The 17791-nt window shown below is 55.6% G+C and overlaps 1 protein-coding gene across 1 annotated transcript in view; it reads left to right on the forward strand.

The window, feature by feature from the left end:
- Positions 1–17137, forward strand: part of vsig10l (V-set and immunoglobulin domain containing 10 like) — a 27237-nt gene extending 10100 nt beyond the window's left edge. Inside the window, exons 5-13 of the mRNA XM_068018385.1 lie at positions 1–177; positions 760–1005; positions 1555–1827; positions 3574–3885; positions 4188–4286; positions 10121–10170; positions 13242–13355; positions 14603–14734; positions 16335–17137. The exon at positions 1–177 is cut by the window's left edge and continues 108 nt beyond it. Of these exons, the coding sequence (XP_067874486.1) occupies positions 1–177; positions 760–1005; positions 1555–1827; positions 3574–3885; positions 4188–4286; positions 10121–10170; positions 13242–13355; positions 14603–14734; positions 16335–16409 (1478 nt within the window). The 3' untranslated portion in view covers positions 16410–17137. The remainder of the gene's footprint in view (positions 178–759; positions 1006–1554; positions 1828–3573; positions 3886–4187; positions 4287–10120; positions 10171–13241; positions 13356–14602; positions 14735–16334) is intronic.
- The last annotated feature ends 654 nt before the right edge of the window (positions 17138–17791 follow it).

A 17791-nucleotide genomic window follows, 5' to 3' on the forward strand; every position in this document is an offset into this window, starting at 1 on the left:
CGCCGCCGGCTCAGTACTTCTGGAGCGTCGGCGAGAGCGGGGACACCAGCGTGCCGTCCGGCCCGGTCCTGGTGCTCAGTCGCGTCCAGCTGGAGCAGGCCGGGCGATACAGCTGCATCGTGGTCAACGCCAAGTTGGGTGATAGCAAGAGGACGGCGGTTGCGCTTAACGTGTACGGTGAGTGCAAGACCTTCGCTCCTCGTGGGGCACCTCCGCGTCGTGTGGAGAGGAGCAGAGAGTCGCAGAGGGGCAGTAATGCATGAAGCGGGGTGGGCAAGTCTGCGGCGGATACAGTTCGGCGTGCGGAGGTGTGAGCTCGTCCACTTTCAATCGAAGAGCGTCGACGTCGAGAGAAGCTGTGGGGGGACTGCGAGATTTGCGGGGAGGCGGTGGCATGTCACTGGGCGGGTAATCCAGGCCCTGGGGACACGGAGGTTCAAATCCCAGCACAGCAGCTGGTGGAATTTGCAATTAATTAATAAATTCAATGAATCAATTAAAATCTAAACTGTCCTTTAGGGAAGGAAATCCTCCGTCCTTTCCGGGTCTGGCCTACATGTGGCTCCAGACCCAGGGCAATGTGGTTGACTCTCGGGGCACCGCCCCTCAGGAAGGTGATATTGGCTTCGGAGTGTGTGAGCAGGGAGGGGGAATGGGGCAGCGCAGATTTGCCAGAATGATCCCGGAATGGCCCGGAAATTTCGACGAGCTCCAGTGTGTCATTTTTCCCCGATTTTTTTTTTTTTCCCTCCGGGACAGAGCTGCCTCCGGGGAGCCCGGAGTGCTCCATGACGTCCATCGCGAGCAACAAAGCGTTGCAGTTCTCCTGCTCCTGGCCGGGGGGATTCCCCAAGGCTGAGATCCGGTGGCTGGGGCTGTTACGTAACGTGAGCGCCGAGTCCCAGCTCGTTCAGAACCAGAGCTCGCCAGCCGACTTGAGTGGCCGGGATGTGACGTGCGTGGCCGGGCACCGGGCGGCCGTCAAAACCTGCATCGTCAAACCGGGTAAGCCGCGTCCATCCGCGTTTGCATAGCGCCTCCGTTCAAATAAAAAAAAATCCCCAGGCTGCTTCTAGTTCGGGAAGGAAATCCTCCTTCCTTACCCGGTCTGGCCTACACGTGACTCCAGACCCACACCAACGTGGCTGACTCTTAACTGCCCTCTGAAAGGGTGGAGAAAGTCATTCAGTTACTTTGAAAACACGCCATCGTCTTCCCCCTTCCAGTATTTCTCCAATTCCCCCTTTTGAAAGTTACTATTGAATCTGCTTCCACCGCCCTTTCAGGCAGCGCGTTCCAGATCACAACAACTCACTACGTCAAAAAAATTCTCCTCATCTCCCCCCCTCTGGTTCCTTTACCGATTATCCTCAATCTGTGTCCCTCCGGTTACCGACCCTCCTGCCGCTGGGAACAGTTTCCCCTCATTTGCTCCATCGAAACCCCCTCGTGGTTTTGAACGCCTCCATTAAATTTCCCTCTTAACCTGCTCTCAGGAGATCAATAATAATTCAGATTGGGATGATTTGTGCCGTCTTTCCGTTCACTCCACAGCGATTCCGCTGGTCAGCCCATCGCGGCAGGTTGTCGGGGAGACTCAGGGCGACGTCACGGTGACCCTGAAATGCGAGGTCACGTCGAACCCAGCGCCCGTGATCCGCTGGTACAAGGGGCAGGGGCCTCTAGCGAGTGGGGAAAAAATCGTCATCTCACCCGACAGCTCGGAAGTGCGGATCCGGAGTTTCTCCTTAGTGAACGACACCGGGAATTACAGCTGTTCCTGCATCAACCCCCTGGGAGGCAGCAGCTCAACACTGACCCTGACGGGTAAGAGCGAACTTTCAGGATCGGCGTCGAAACATTCATTTGAGAATTGTATAGCATTTTACAGCACAGAAACAGGCCGTTCGGCCCATCTGCTCCCGTGCTGGTGTTTCTGCCCCACACGAGCCTCCTCCCCACCCCCCCTCTCCATCTCACCCTATCACCATATCCTTCTATCCCTTTCTCCCTCATGTGTTTATCCAGCTTCCCCCTTAAATACATCGATACTATTCACCTCAACCACTCCCTGTGGGAGCGAGTTCCACATTCTCACCACTCTCTGGGGAAAGAAGTTTCTCCGGAATTCCCCATTGGATTTATTAGTGACTGTCTGATATTGATGGCCCCGAGTTCTGGTCTCTCCCCCCCACAAGTGGAAACATCTTCTCTACGTCTACCCGATCGAAACCCCCTTCATCATTTTAAAGACCTCAATCAGGTCACCCCTCAGCCTTCTCTGTCCTAGAGAAAAGAGCCCCAGATTGTTCAGTCTTTCCTGATAGTTATAAACTCTCAGTTCTGGGATCATCCTTGAAAATCCTTTTATGGACCTGCTCCAGTGCCTTGATATTCTTTCTGTAACATGGAGACTGGAACTGTGCACAGTGCTCCGAGTGTGGTCTAACCAAGGGATATGGAGTCCGGAACTGTGCACAGTGCTCCGAGTGTGGTCTAACCAAGGTATATGGAGACCGGAGCTGTGCACAGTGCTCCGAGTGTGGTCTAACCAAGGGATATGGAGACTGGAACTGTGCACAGTGCTCCGAGTGTGGTCTAACCGAGGTACATGGAGACTGGAACTGTGCACAGTGCTCCGAGTGTGATCTAACCAAGGTATATGGAGACCGGAGCTGTGCACAGTGCTCCGAGTGTGGTCTAACCAAGGGATATGGAGACTGGAACTGTGCACAGTGCTCCGAGTGTGGTCTAACCAAGGGATATGGAGACCGGAACTGTGCACAGATGCTCCGAGTGTGGTCTAACCAAGGTATATGGAGACCGGAACTGTGCACAGATGCTCCGAGTGTGGTCTAACCAAGGTATATGGAGACTGGAACTGTGCACAGTGCTCCGAGTGTGATCTAACCAAGGTATATGGAGACCGGAACTGTGCACAGATGCTCCGAGTGTGGTCTAACCAAGGTATATGGAGACTGGAACTGTGCACAGTGCTCCGAGTGTGGTCTAACCAAGGTATATGGAGACTGGAACTGTGCACAGTGCTCCGAGTGTGGTCTAACCAAGGTATATGGAGACTGGAACTGTGCACAGTGCTCAGAGTGTGGTCTAACCAAGGTATATGGAGACTGGAACTGTGCACAGTGCTCAGAGTGTGGTCTAACCGAGGTACATGGAGGGAAGGAGTGAGGGAGGGAAGAAGGGGACGGGGGGGAAAGCAAAGGGGGATTGAGAGGGTGGGAGGTGGGGGAGAGGGCAGAGGCAGAGTGGGAGGGATGGAGGGAGGTGAGATGAGGGAGGGCGGGAGGGGGTGAAGGTGGAAGGCAAATGGAAAGGGAGGGAGGGAGGGCAGGAGGCGGAAGAGAGGTTGGGAGGGGTAGGGGAGAGGCAGTGAAGAGAGCAGGGAGGGGATGGAGGGAGGGATTTAGAGAGAGAGGAGGAGACGGCAGGATGGTGAGCGGAGGGTGGGAGGACGAGGGGAGTGGTTGGGGGGGAGGAAGGGAGGGGCGATGGGGGGAATGAGACACCATTTTATCCGTGCTCTGATGTCCCGACCTTTTCCCTCCGCAGCCCCCCTGGTCTCTGATGTGACAGTGACGCGCATCAACGGGACGACGGCCTCCATCTCCTGGGGCGTCCGCGAGTCCGACGTAGTGACCTCGTTCCTGGTGCAGCGGCGGACGGACACTCAGCGCGGCTCATCCTCCAGCGGCCCCCGCGCCGACTCCTGGGTCACGGTGCAGGAGACAGGCATGGACGGTCGCACTGCCACCTTGTCCCAGCTGCAGGAGGATCTGGCCTACTCCTTCCGGGTGCTTCCGAAGACGGGCACGCAGTCCGGTGAACCCTCGCCGTCGCAGTCCGTCGCGCCCACCGCCGACAGTAAGTGACATCGCCGCTGTCCGGTAAATCCTTGAGGGGGCGCTGCCACCGGGGGCCGATGCAGGGCGTCGGGGAGAACCGGGCACGGGGAAGGGGGCGGGGCCTGCTTGGTCACCCTGAGGTGGTCAAAGGCACTAGAGAAATGCAATATCTTCCACCAGCTAGCCTGATATTGTCAGGCTCAGTTTTATTCTCTCACAGATGAGCACATCAGCTGTTCCGAAAGAACCAGGTATCCCTGGTCGGAATTCTCATCCCGTTGCCTCCCACCTTTTAACGCTTTCTCTCTGCTTACTTTGCAGATCGGTTAAGTGGTGGGGCAATCGCTGGAATCATCGTGGGGTGTGTGATCGGCTTCTTACTGATTTTGCTGCTCATTGCAGGTCTTGTTCTGTGGAAATGTACGCCCCGATCTTACCGTTTGCTGTGTGCACGTGTGTGTGTGTGTTTTGTCTCATCGCGAGTCCAAGAACCTGCATTTCAAATAGCAACTTAAACAGCAACCTCCCCCAGGGTGCTTCACAGGAGCGTCACTCAGACAAAATTTGACCCTGAGTCACATGGGGAGGGTTGTCGAGACTGGAGCAGGTTATGGAGATAGGGAGGGTTGCAGGGACTGGAGGAGGTTACAGAGATAGGAGGTTTGTAGGGGATGGAGGAGGTTACAGAGATAGGGAGGGTTGTAGGGGATGGAGGAGGTTACAGAGATAGGGAGGGTTGTAGGGGCTGGAGGAGGTTACAGAGATAGGGAGGGTTGCAGGGGATGGAGGAGGTTACAGAGATAGGAGGGTTGTAGGGGATGGAGGAGGTTACAGAGATAGGGAGGGTTGTAGGGGCTGGAGGAGGTTACAGAGATAGGGAGGGTTGTCGGGGCTGGAGGAGGTTACAGAGATAGGGAGTGTTGTAGGGACTGGAGGAGGTTACAGAGATAGGGAAGTTTGTCGGGGCTGGAGGAGGTTACAGAGATAGGGAGGGTTGTAGGGGATGGAGGAGGTTACAGAGATAGGGAGGGTTGTAGGGGCTGGAGGAGGTTACAGAGATAGGAGGTTTGTAGGGGATGGAGGAGGTTACAGAGATAGGAGGGTTGTAGGGGATGGAGGAGGTTACAGAGATAGGGAGGGTTGTAGGGGCTGGAGGAGGTTACAGAGATAGGGAGGGTTGTCGGGGCTGGAGGAGGTTACAGAGATAGGGAGTGTTGTAGGGACTGGAGGAGGTTACAGAGATAGGGAAGTTTGTCGGGGCTGGAGGAGGTTACAGAGATAGGGAGGGTTGTAGGGGCTGGAGGAGGTTACAGAGATAGGGAGGGTTGCAGGGGATGGAGGAGGTTACAGAGATAGGGAGGGTTGTCGAGACTGGAGCAGGTTACAGAGATAGGAGGGTTGCAGGGGATGGAGGAGGTTACAGAGATAGGGAGGGTTGTCGGGGCTGGAGGAGGTTACAGAGATAGGGAGGGTTGTAGGGACTGGAGGAGGTTACAGAGATAGGAGGGTTGCAGGGGCTGGAGGAGGCTACAGAGATAGGGAGGGTTGTAGGGACTGGAGGAGGTTACAGAGATAGGGAGGGTTGTAGGGGCTGGAGGAGGTTACAGAGATCGGGAGGGATATAGGGACTGGAGGAGATTACAGAGATGGGAGGGTTGTAGGGGATGGAGGAGGTTACAGAGATAGGGAGGATTGTAGGGGCTGGAGGAGGCTACAGAGATGGGGAGGCTGGAAGGGGCAAGAGGAGGTTACAGAGATAGGGAGGGTTGTAGTGACTGGAGGAGGTTACAGAGATAGGGGGGGTTGTAGGGGATGGAGGAGGTTACAGAGATAGGGAGGGTTGCAGGGGCTGGAGGAGGTTACAGAGATAGGGAGGGTTGTAGGGGCTGGAGGAGGTTCCAGAGATAGTGAGGGTTGTACGAGCTGGAGGAGGTTACAGAGATAGGGAGGGTTGTTGGGGCTGGTGGAGGTTACAGAGATGGGAGGGTTGTAGGGGATGGAGGAGGTTACAGAGATAGGGAGGATTGTAGGGGCTGGAGGAGGTTACAGAGATGGGGAGGCTGGAAGGGGCAAGAGGAGGTTACAGAGATAGGGAGGGTTGTAGTGACTGGAGGAGGTTACAGAGATAGGGAGGGTTGCAGGGGCTGGAGGCGGTTACAGAGATAGGGAGGGTTGTCGGGGCTCGAGGAGGTTACAGAGATAGGGAGGGTTGTAGGGGCTGGAGGAGATTACAGAGATAGGGAGGGTTGTAGGGGCTGGAGGAGGTTCCAGAGATAGTGAGGGTTGTACGAGCTGGAGGAGGTTACAGAGATAGGGAGGGTTGTTGGGGCTGGTGGAGGTTACAGAGATCGGGAGGGTTGTAGGGGCTGGAGGAGGTTACAGAGATAGGGAGGGTTGTAGGGGCTGGAGGAGGTTACAGAGATAGGATGGATTGTGGGGCTGGAGGAGGTTAGAGAGATAGGGAGGGTTGAGGGGCTGGAGGAGGTTACAGAGATAGGGAAGATTGTGGGGCTGGAGGAGGTTACAGAGATAGGGTGGATTGTGGGGCTGGAGGAGTTTAGAGAGATAGCAAGGGTTGTAGGGGCTGGAGGAGGTTACAGAGATAGGGAGGGTTGCAGGGGCTGGAGGAGGTTACAGCGATAGTGAGGGTTGTAGGGACTGGAGGAGGTTACAGAGATAGGGAGGGTTGTCGAGCTGGAGGAGGTTACAGAGATAGTGAGGGTTGTACGAGCTGGTGGAGGTGACAGAGATAGGGAGGGTTGTAGGGGCTGGTGGAGTTTACTGATATATGGAGGGTATCGGGGCTGGAGGAGGTTACAGATACAGGAAGAGTTGTGGGGCTGGAGAAGGTTACAGAGATAGGGAGGGTTGTAGGGGCTGGAGGAGGTTACAGAGATAGGGAGGGTTGTAGGGACTGGAGGAGGTTACAGAGATAGGGTGGGTTGTAGGGGCTGGAGGAGGTTACAGAGATAGGGTGGGTTGTCGGGGCTGGGGGAGGTTACAGAGATAGGGTGGGTTGTAGGGACTGGAGGAGGTTACAGAGATAGGGTGGGTTGTAGGGGCTGGAGGAGGTTACAGAGATAGGGAGGGTTGTAGGGACTGGAGGAGGTTACAGAGATAGGGTGGGTTGTAGGGGCTGGAGGAGGTTACAGAGATAGGGAGGGTTGTAGGGACTGGAGGAGGTTACAGAGATAGGGTGGGTTGTAGGGGCTGGAGGAGGTTACAGAGATAGGGTGGGTTGTAGGGGCTCGAGGAGGTTACAGAGATAGGGAGGGTTGTCGGGGCTGGGGGAGGTTACAGAGAAAGGGAGGGTTGTCGGGGCTGGTGGAGGTTACAGAGATAGGGAAGGTTGTAGGGGCTGGAGGAGGTTACAGAGATAGGGAGGATTGTAGGGGCTGGAGGAGTTTATAGCGAAAGTGAGGGTTGTCAGGGCTGGAGTAGGTTACAGAGATAGGGAGGGTTGTAGGGGCTGGAGGAGGTTACAGAGATAGAGAGGGTTGTCCGAGCTGGAGGAGGTTACAGAGATAGGGCAGGTTGTCGGGGCTGGAGGAGGTGACAGAGATAGGGAGGGTTGTTGGGGCTGGAGGAGGTTACAGAGATAAAGAGGGATGTCGGGGCTGGAGGAGGTTACAGAGTTAGGGAGGGTTGTGGGGCTGGAGGAGGTTACAGAGATAAGGGAGGGTTGCAGGGGCTGGAGGAGGTTACAGAGATAGGGAGGGTTGTAGGGACTGGAGGAGGTTACAGAGATAGGGAGGGTTGTAGGGACTGGAGGAGGTTATAGAGAAAGGGAGGGTTGTAGGGACTGGAGGAGGTTACAGAGATAGGGAGGGTTGTAGGGGCTGGGGGAGGTTACAGAGATAGGAGGGTTGTCGGGGATGGAGGTGTTTGCAGAGATAGGGAGGGATGTAGTGGCTGGGGGAGGTTTCTGAGACAGGGAGGGTGGTCGGGCTGGAGGAGGTTACAGAGATAGGGAAGGTTATGGGGCTGGAGGAGTTTACTGATATATGGACGGTATTGGGGCTGGAGGATGTTACAGAGATAGGGAGGGCTGTAGGGGCTGGAGGAGGTTACAGAGATAGGGAGGGATTAGATTAGATTCGAGATACAGACCTGAAACAGGCCCTTCGGCACACCGAGTCTGTGCCGACCATCAACCACCCATTTATACTAATCCTACACAAATCCCATATTCCCACCAAACATCCCCACCTGTCCCTATACCTCCCTACCATCTACCTGTACTAGGGGCAATTTATAATGGACAATTTACATACCAACCTGCAAGCCTTTTGGCTTGTGGGAGGAAACCGGAGCACCCGGAGAAAACCCACGCAGACACAGGGAGAACTTGCAAACTCCACACAGGCAGTACCCGGAATCGAACCCGGGTCCCTGGAGCTGTGAGGCTGCAGTGCTAACCACTGTGCACTGTGGGGCTGGAGGAGGTTACAGAGATAGGGTGGGATGTCGGGGTTGGAGGAGGTTATAGGGATAGGGAGGGTTGTCGGGGCTGGAGGAGGTTACAGAGATAGGGAGGGTTGTAGGGGCTGGAGGAGGTTACAGAGATAGGGAGGGTAGTAGGGGCTGGAGGAGGTTACAGAGATAGGGTGGGTTGTAGGGGCTGGAGGAGGTTACAGAGATAGGGAGGGTTGTAGGGGCTGGAGGAGGTTACAGAGATAGGGAGGGTTGTAGGGACTGGAGGAGGTTTCAGAGATAGGGAGGGTTGTAGGGGCTGGAGGAGGTTACAGAGATAGGGAGGGTTGTCGGGGCTGGTGGAGGTTACAGAGATAGGGAGGGTTGTCAGGGCTGGAGGAGGTAACAGAGATAGGGAGGGTTGTCAGGGCTGGAGGAGGTTACAGAGATAGGGAGGGTTGTCCGGGCTGGTGGAGGTTACAGAGATAGGGAGGGTTGTCGGGGCTGGTGGAGGTTACAGAGATAGGGAGGGTTGTCAGGGCTGGAGGAGGTTACAGAGATGGGGAGGGTTGTCGGGGCTGGGGGAGGTTACAGAGATAGGGAGGGTTTTCGGGGCTGGAGGAGGTTATGGAGATAGGGAGTGTTGTAGGGGCTGGAGGAGGTTACAGAGATAGGGAGGGTTGTAGGGGCTGGAGGAGGTTACAGAGATAGGGAGGGTTGTAGGGGCTGGAGGAGGTTATGGAGTTAGGGAGTGTTGTAGGGGCTGGAGGAGGTTACGCAGACAGGGAGGGTTGTCGGGGCTGGAGGAGGTTACAGAGATAGAGAGGGTTGTAGGGGCTGGAGGAGGTTACAGAGATAGGGAGGGTTTTCGGGGCTGGAGGAGTTTACAGAGATAGGGAGGGTTGTCGGGGCTGGAGGAGGTTATGGAGATAGGGAGTGTTGTAGGGGCTGGAGGAGGTTACAGAGATAGGGAGGGTTGTAGGGGCTGGAGGAGGTTATGGAGTTAGGGTGTGTTGTAGGGGCTGGAGGAGGTTATGCAGACAGGGAGGGTTGTAGAGGCTGGAGGAGGTTACAGAGATAGGGAGGGTTGCAGGGGATGCAGGAGGTTACAGAGATAGGGAGGGTTGCAGGGGATGCAGGAGGTTACAGAGATAGGGAGGGTTGTCGGGGCTGGAGGAGGTTACAGAGATAGAGAGGGTTGTAGGGGCTGGAGGAGGTTACAGAGATAGGGAGGGTTGTCGGGGCTGGAGGAGGTTACAGAGATAGAGAGGGTTGTAGGGGCTGGAGGAGGTTACAGAGATAGGGAGGGTTGTAGGGGCTGGAGGAGGTTACGCAGATCGGGAGGGTTGTAGGGGCTGGAGGAGGTTACAGAGATAGGGAGGGTTGTTGGGGCTGGAGGAGGTTACAGAGATAGGGAGGGTTGTAGGGGCTGGAGGAGGTTACGCAGATAGGGAGGGTTGTTGGGGCTGGAGGAGGTTACAGAGATAGAGAGGGTTGTTGGGGCTGGAGGAGGTTACAGAGATAGGGAGGGTTGTTGCGGCTGGAGGTGGTTTCAGAGATAGGGAGGGTTGTCGGGGCTGGAGGAGGTTACAGAGATAGTGAGGGTTGTCGAGGCTGGAGGAGGTTACAGAGATAGGGAGGGTTGTTGGGGCTGGAGGAGGTTACAGAGATAGAGAGGGTTGTTGGGGCTGGAGGAGGTTACAGAGATAGGGAGGGTTGTTGCGGCTGGAGGTGGTTTCAGAGATAGGGATGGTTGTCGGGACTGGAGGAGGTTACAGAGATATTGAGTGTGTTGGGGTTGAGGATGACTGATGGTTTTATTTTATTTTTGTTTCGTACAGTTAAAAAAAAGAAGAAAGTAATTGTGGAAAAGCAAACAGCAAACAAGCAGGTGAGTGACTGGGTAGCTCAGGGGCTTTCTCTCTCTCCCCTCTGAGTCAGAATTGTGGGGGTCGAGTCCCCAGTCCAGGGATTATACAGGCCGCCACTCCCAGTGTCAGTACTGAGGGAGCACTGCACTGTCGGAGGGTCAGTACTGAGGGAGTGCTGCACTGTCGGAGGGTCAGTACTGAGGGAGTGCTGCACTGTCAGAGGGTCAGTACTGAGCGAGTGCTGCACTGTCGGAGGGTCAGTACTGAGCGAGTGCTGCACTGTCGGAGGGTCAGTACTGAGGGAGTGCTGCACTGTCGGAGGGTCAGTACTGAGGGAGTGCTGCACTGGCGGAGGGTCAGTACTGAGGGAGTGCTGCACTGTCGGAGGGTCAGTACTGAGAGAGTGCTGCACTGTCGGAGGGTCAGTACTGAGAGAGTGCTGCACTGTCGGAGGGTCAGTACTGAGGGAGTGCTGCACTGTCGGAGGGTCAGTACTGAGGGAGCGCTGCACTGTCGGAGGTTCAGTATTGAGGGAGCGCTGCACTGTCGGAGGGTCAGTACTGAGGGAGTGCTGCACTGTCGGAGGGTCAGTACTGAGGGAGTGCTGCACTGTCGGAGGGTCAGTGCTGAGGGAGTGCTGCACTGTCGGAGGGTCAGTACTGAGGGAGTGCTGCACTGTCGGAGGGTCAGAACTGAGGGAGTGCTGCACTGTCGGAGGGTCAGTACTGAGGGAGTGCTGCACTGTCGGAGGGTCAGTACTGAGGGAGTGCTGCACTGTCGGAGGGTCAGTACTGAGGGAGTGCTGCACTGTCGGAGGGTCAGTACTGAGCGAGTGCTGCACTGTCGGAGGGTCAGTACTGAGGGAGTGCTGCACTGTGGGAGGGTCAGTACTGAGGGAGTGCTGCACTGTCGGAGGGTCAGTACTGAGGGAGTGCTGCACTGTCGGAGGGTCAGTACTGAGGGAGTGCTGCACTGTCGGAGGGTCAGTACTGAGGGAGTGCTGCACTGTCGGAGGGTCAGTACTGAGGGAGTGCTGCACTGTCGGAGGGTCAGTACTGAGGGAGTGCTGCACTGTCGGAGGGTCAGTACTGAGGGAGTGCTGCACTGTCGGAGGGTCAGTACTGAGGGAGTGCTGCACTGTCGGAGGGTCAGTACTGAGGGAGTGCCGCACTGTCGGAGGGTCAGTACTGAGGGGGTGCCCCAGAGTCGGAGGGTCAGTACTGAGGGAGCGCCGCAGAGTCGGAGGGTCAGTACTGAGGGAGTGCCGCACTGTCAGAGGGTCACTACTGAGGGAGTGCTGCACTGTCGGAGGGTCAGTACTGAGGGAGTGCCGCACTGTCGGATTGTCAGTACTGAGGGAGTGCCGCACTGTCGGAGGGTCAGTACTGAGGGAGTGCTGCACTGTCGGAGGGTCAGTACTGAGGGAGTGCCGCAGAGTCGGAGGGTCAGTACTGAAGGAGTGCCGCAGAGTCGGAGGGTCAGTACTGAGGGAGTGCCGCACTGTCGGAGGGTCACTACTGAGGGAGTGCAGCACTGTCGGAGGGTCACTACTGAGGGATTGCCGCCCTTTCGGAGGGTCAGTTTTGAGGGAGTGCTGCAGTGTCAGAGGGTCAGTACTGAGGGAGTGCCGCACTGTGTGACGGTCAGTACTGAGGGAGTGCTGCACTGTCGGAGGGTCAGTACTGAGGGAGTGCTGCACTGTCGGAGGGTCAGTACTGAGGGAGTGCTGCAGTGTCGGAGGGTCAGTACTGAGGGAGTGCCGCACTGTGTGACGGTCAGTACTGAGGGAGTGCTGCACTGTCGGAGGGTCAGTACTGAGGTAGTGCTGCACTGTCGGAGGGTCAGTACTGAGGGAGTGCTGCACCGTCAGAGGGTCAGTACTGAGGGAGTGCTGCACTGTCGGAGGGTCAGTACTGAGGGAGTGCCGCACTGTGTGACGGTCAGTACTGAGGGAGTGCTGCACTGTCGGAGTGTCAGTACTGAGGGAGTGCTGCACTGTCGGAGGGTCAGTGCTGAGGGAGCGCTGCACTGTTGGAGGGTCAGTACTGAGGGAGTGCTGCACTGTTGGAGGGTCTGTACTGAGGGAGTGCTGCAGTGTCGGAGGGTCAGTGCTGAGGGAGCGCTGCACTGTTGGAGGGTCAGTACTGAGGGAGTGCTGCACTGTCGGAGGGTCAGTACTGAGGGAGTGCTGCACTGTCGGAGGGTCAGTACTGAGGGAGCGCTGCACTGTCGGAGGGTCAGTACTGAGGGAGTGCTGCAGTGTCGGAGGGTCAGTACTGAGGGAGTGCCGCACTGTGTGACGGTCAGTACTGAGGGAGTGCTGCACTGTCGGAGGGTCAGTACTGAGGTAGTGCTGCACTGTCGGAGGGTCAGTACTGAGGGAGTGCTGCAGTGTCGGAGGGTCAGTACTGAGGGAGTGCTGCACCGTCAGAGGGTCAGTACTGAGGGAGTGCTGCACTGTCGGAGGGTCAGTACTGAGGGAGTGCCGCACTGTGTGATGGTCAGTACTGAGGGAGTGCTGCACTGTCGGAGGGTCAGTACTGAGGGAGTGCTGCACTGTCGGAGGGTCAGTACTGAGGGAGTGCTGCAGTGTCGGAGGGTCAGTACTGAGGGAGCGCTGCACTGTCGGAGGGTCAGTACTGAGGGAGTGCTGCAGTGTCGGAGGGTCAGTACTGAGGGAGCGCTGCACTGTCGGAGGGTCAGTCCTGAGGGAGTGCTGCACTGTCAGAGGGTCAGCACTGAGTGAGCACTGCACTGTCGGAGGGTCAGTACTGAGGGAGTGCTGCACTGTCGGAGGGTCAGTACTGAGGGAGTGCCGCACTGTGTGACGGTCAGTACTGAGGGAGTGCTGCACTGTTGGAGGGTCAGTACTGAGGGAGTGCTGCAGTGTCAGAGGATCACACAAAGCGGAGTGGGAATCTGGAACTCTCACTCCCCCAAAAAGCAGTGGAGGCCAGCGGGGGCCGGAGTGGGTGTAGGTGGTGATTGGAGCAGAGAGGCTGAATTGATGGAAAGAGATCCTGGCAGCTTTACTGCGAGGGACTGGGATTGTTTTCTTGCCGCATTAATCCCTGCCATTTACACCCTGCAGAAGGACACCAGCCGGCAAAGGTCGATCCCAAACGGAACGGGACCCTCCGTCTTTCCGCGAGGCGGCCTTCCACAGCCTCCGCCTCGGCGAAGCATCTCAAACAAAACGGGCCTGGTATGTCGCACCGGTCACACACCACGAGCAGAACAGGGCAAGTGGGAGTGGAATGTTCCAACGCTGACCTCCGAGGTCAGGGTTCAGACGGGCGGGGAGTCAGCAGGGTGGAGGTCAGCGATGGGGTAGAAGGTCGCACGTGAGTTATAATAGTGTGAGCCATCTCCCTAGTGTCCAGACACCTATCCAAGTCTGCCAATGGCGGAGTGTAGTACTGAGGGAGTGCTGCACTGTCACAGGGTCAGCACTGAGGGAGTGCTGCACTGTCGAAGGGTCAGTACTGAGGGAGTGCTGCACTGTCGGAGGGTCAGTACTGAGGGAGTGCCGCAGAGTCGGAGGGTCAGTACTGAGGGAGTGCCGCACTGTCAGAGGGTCAGTACTGAGGGAGTGCTGCACTGTCGAAGGGTCAGTACTGAGGGAGTGCTGCACTGTCGGAGGGTCAGTACTGAGGGAGTGCTGCACTGTCGGAGGGTCAGTACTGAGGGAGTGCCGCACTGTCAGAGGGTCAGTACTGAGGGAGTGCCGCACTGTCGAAGGGTCAGTACTGAGGGAGTGCTGCACTGTCGGAGGGTCAGTACTGAGGGAGTGCTGTACTGTCGGAGGGTCAGTACTGAGGGAGTGCTGCACTGTCGGAGGGTCAGTACTGAGGGAGTGCTGCACTGTCGGAGGGTCAGTACTGAGGGAGTGCCGCACTGTCGGAGGGTCAGTACTGAGGGAGTGCCGCACTGTCGGAGGGTCAGTACTGAGGGAGCGCCGCACTGTCGGAGGGTCAGTACTGAGGGAGTGCCGCACTGTTGTGGATGCCGTCTTTCAGATGAGGCATTAAACCGAGGCCCCCGTCTGCCCTCTCAGGTGGGTGTAAAAGATCCCACGGCCACTATTTGGAAGAAGAGCAGGGGGGTGGAGGGAGTTCTCCCCGGGGTCCTGGGGACAATATTTATCCCTCAACCAACATCACTAAAAAAAAAAACAGATGATCTGGGTCATTATTACATTGCTGTTTGTGGGATCTTGCTGTGCGCTAAACGGCTGCCGCATTCCCTCCATGACAACAGAGAGCGCACTTCAAAGGAAGTCTTTCATTGTTTGTGAAACTTTGGAACATCCTGCAGTGGGGAAAGGCGCTAGTGAAATGCAAGCTCTTTTTCATTTGAAAAATTTACTGTGCAAAGTTCAGTGACATCTCTCTCATCTCGCAGATAATGACGGAAACTAACTCCTGTCTAATCATCTGCTTATCTTTTCAGACTGCAGAATATAGTGACACAGAGAGTTCTCTGTGTCCAAAGTCACCCGATGTTATCGGGCCCTACCCATTTGCAAAGACGCAGAGCCTGGAGAGCAGTTCCCAGGAGAAACACTCAGCAAGAGCAGAGCTGGTAGGTTACTTGGGCAAGATGGTCAGGTGCCAACTGGGTAACACACTGACCTTTCACCTCTGTGTCCTGGCTACATTGTGGTATCAAGTTCCGAATTAATGGTATTGAACGGGTAGAGGTTTGGATCCATCGGGATTGCGTACATTGGGAGTGAACGGGAAAGGGTTTGGATCCATCGGGATTGCGTACATTGGGAGTGAACGGGAAGGGGTTTGGATCCATCAGGATTGCGTACAGTGGGAGTGAACGGGAAGGGATTTGCGTCCATTGGGATTGCGTACAGTGGGAGTGAACGGGAAGGGATTTGCGTCCATTGGGATTGCGTACAGTGGGAGTGAACGGGAAGGGGTTTGCGTCCATTGGGATTGCGTACAGTGGGAGTGAACGGGAAGGGATTTGCGTCCGTTGGGATTGCGTACATTGGGAGTGAACGGGAAGGGGTTTGCGTCCATTGGGATTGCGTACATTGGGAGTGAACGGGAAGGGGTTTGCGTCCATTGGGATTGCGTACAGAGGGAGTGAACGGGAAGGGGTTTGCGTCCATTGGGATTGCGTGCAGCGGGAGTGAACGGGAAGCGGTTTGCGTCCATTGGGATTGCGTGCAGCGGGAGTGAACGGGAAGCGGTTTGCGTCCATTGGGATTGCGTACAGCGGGAGTGAACGGGAAGCGGTTTGCGTCCATTGGGATTGCGTACAGTGGGAGTGAACGGGAAGCGGATTGCGTCCATTGGGATTGCGTACAGTGGGAGTGAACGGGAAGCGGATTGCGTCCATTGGGATTGCGTACAGTGGGAGTGAACGGGAAGCGGTTTGCGTCCATTGGGATTGCGTACAGTGGGAGTGAACGGGAAGCGGTTTGCGTACAGTGGGAGTGAACGGGAAGCAGTTTGCGTCCATTGGGATTGCGTACAGTGGGAGTGAACGGGAAGCGGTTTGCGTCCATTGGGATTGCGTACAGTGGGAGTGAACGGGAAGCGGATTGCGTACAGTGGGAGTGAACGGGAAGCGGTTTGCGTCCATCGGGATTGCGTACAGTGGGAGGGAACGGGAAGGGGTTTGCGGCCATTGGGATTGTGTACGCTGGGAGTGAACGGGAAGCGGATTGCGTACAGTGGGAGTGAACGGGAAGCGGTTTGCGTCCATTGGGATTGCGTACAGTGGGAGTGAACGGGAAGCTGTTTGCGTCCATTGGGATTGCGTACAGTGGGAGTGAAGGGGAAGCGGTTTGCGTCCATTGGGATTGCATACAGTGGGAGTGAACGGGAAGCGGTTTGCGTCCATTGGGATTGCGTACAGTGGGAGTGAACGGGAAGCGGTTTGCGTCCATTGGGATTGCGTACAGTGGGAGTGAACGGGAAGCGGTTTGCGTCCATTGGGATTGCGTACAGTGGGAGTGAACGGGAAGCGGTTTGCGTCCGTCGGGATTGCGTACAGAGGGAGTGAACGGGAAGCGGTTTGCGTCCATCGGGATTGCGTACGCTGGGAGTATCTGCCAGCTGATTCCCTCTGGCTGTAAAGCATGCGGAGATCTTTCCGGAAAGACTGCTCCAGATGACACAGTGAAGACATTGTTGATAAACCCTCCTCTTTCTATCCACAGCCACAACACAACGGCCAATCCCCACTCCAGTCTCGAGCCATCACCATCCAGGAGCGGCTGGCCACCATGGTGTGATGCCTCCCCTAGTCGCTGAGCCAGATGCCAGCTTCCCCCAGAAATGGCGCTCGACCACACCTGATTCTGTGAGTCATGTGCAATCCACATTCGCCGCATTCCTGTCATGTTGCCCCACGTGAGAAAAAAGAGAAAAATCCACGAGCTTCCAGAAGATTCCGGGAGATGCTAAGGCAACAGCAAAATACTGTGTTAAAAAGACTGTTGTTTGTATAAGATTTTTTATAAACATTACAGGGTCATAAGCTTTATAAACTTTGCAGGTTCAAACTGCGGAATTCCCTGGGAATCAGGGTTTCGAATAACGAGATAAAGAAATCGGAGGGAATTTTCCACCACAATAACAAACTCTCCAGCTGTATATAACGATTGTATATATCAGAATCGCCAGTTATATTTTTAATATCTCTACATTTTTCTCAGGGACACTCAGGCCTGACCAGTGTATATTTAATAAATTCTTTGCAGTATATAGACTCTCGCTGTCTGAGATCTCATAATGTGCGAGTGAGTGTGTGTGTAGAAGTGAGTGAGTGTGTGCGTGTGTGAGTGTGCGAGTGTGTGAGTGAGTGTGTGTCTCCATGATTGGAATCACCAGCCCAGAGCACACTCTCAACTCACCACTGTCTTCAACACTTTCTTAACCACAATCTACACCCGTCACAGAATCGCAAAACACAGATGGAGTCCATTCGGTCCATCACTCCTGTACGAGGTCCCACGGTCACTATTTGGCAGAGTAGGGGAGAGTTCTCCTGGGGATAATGTCAGGTTAATGATGTGTTATTGATTGTGTTTGATCTTGTTGTCACTGACTCTGTTAGTGATGCTGTGTTGCTGTGTTATTGAAACTAGCTGTTAAACATTATCGATGCTGTGTCCTTATTGATTGTGTTATCAATACTGAGAGTGTCACTACCCGAATTGTTCAAACAATGGTCTCCATGTTGACAGTGTTAGAGCAACTGTTATTCATACTGTGTTAATCGTGAGAGATGCCCGTCCACAATCTACAAGGAACAAGTCAGGAGTGTGATGGAATACTCTCCACTTGCCTGGATGGGTGCAGCTCCAACAACACTCAAGAAGCTCGACACCATCCAGGACAAAGCAGCCCGCTTGATTGGCACCCCATCCACAAACATTCACTCCCTCCACCACTGCACAGTGGCAGCAGTGTGTACCATCTACAAGATGCACTGCAGCAACGCACCAAGGCTCCTTAGACAGCACCTTCCAAACCCGCGACCTCTACCAACTAGAAGGACAAGGGCAGCAAATACATGGGAACACCACCACCTGCAAGTTCCCCTCCAAGTCACACACCATCCTGACTTGGAACTATATCACCGTTCCTTCACTGTCGCTGGGTCAAAATCCTG

This window comes from Heterodontus francisci, chromosome 39 (assembly GCF_036365525.1).
Source record: "Heterodontus francisci isolate sHetFra1 chromosome 39, sHetFra1.hap1, whole genome shotgun sequence".
NCBI classification, from domain to species: Eukaryota; Metazoa; Chordata; class Chondrichthyes; order Heterodontiformes; family Heterodontidae; genus Heterodontus; species Heterodontus francisci.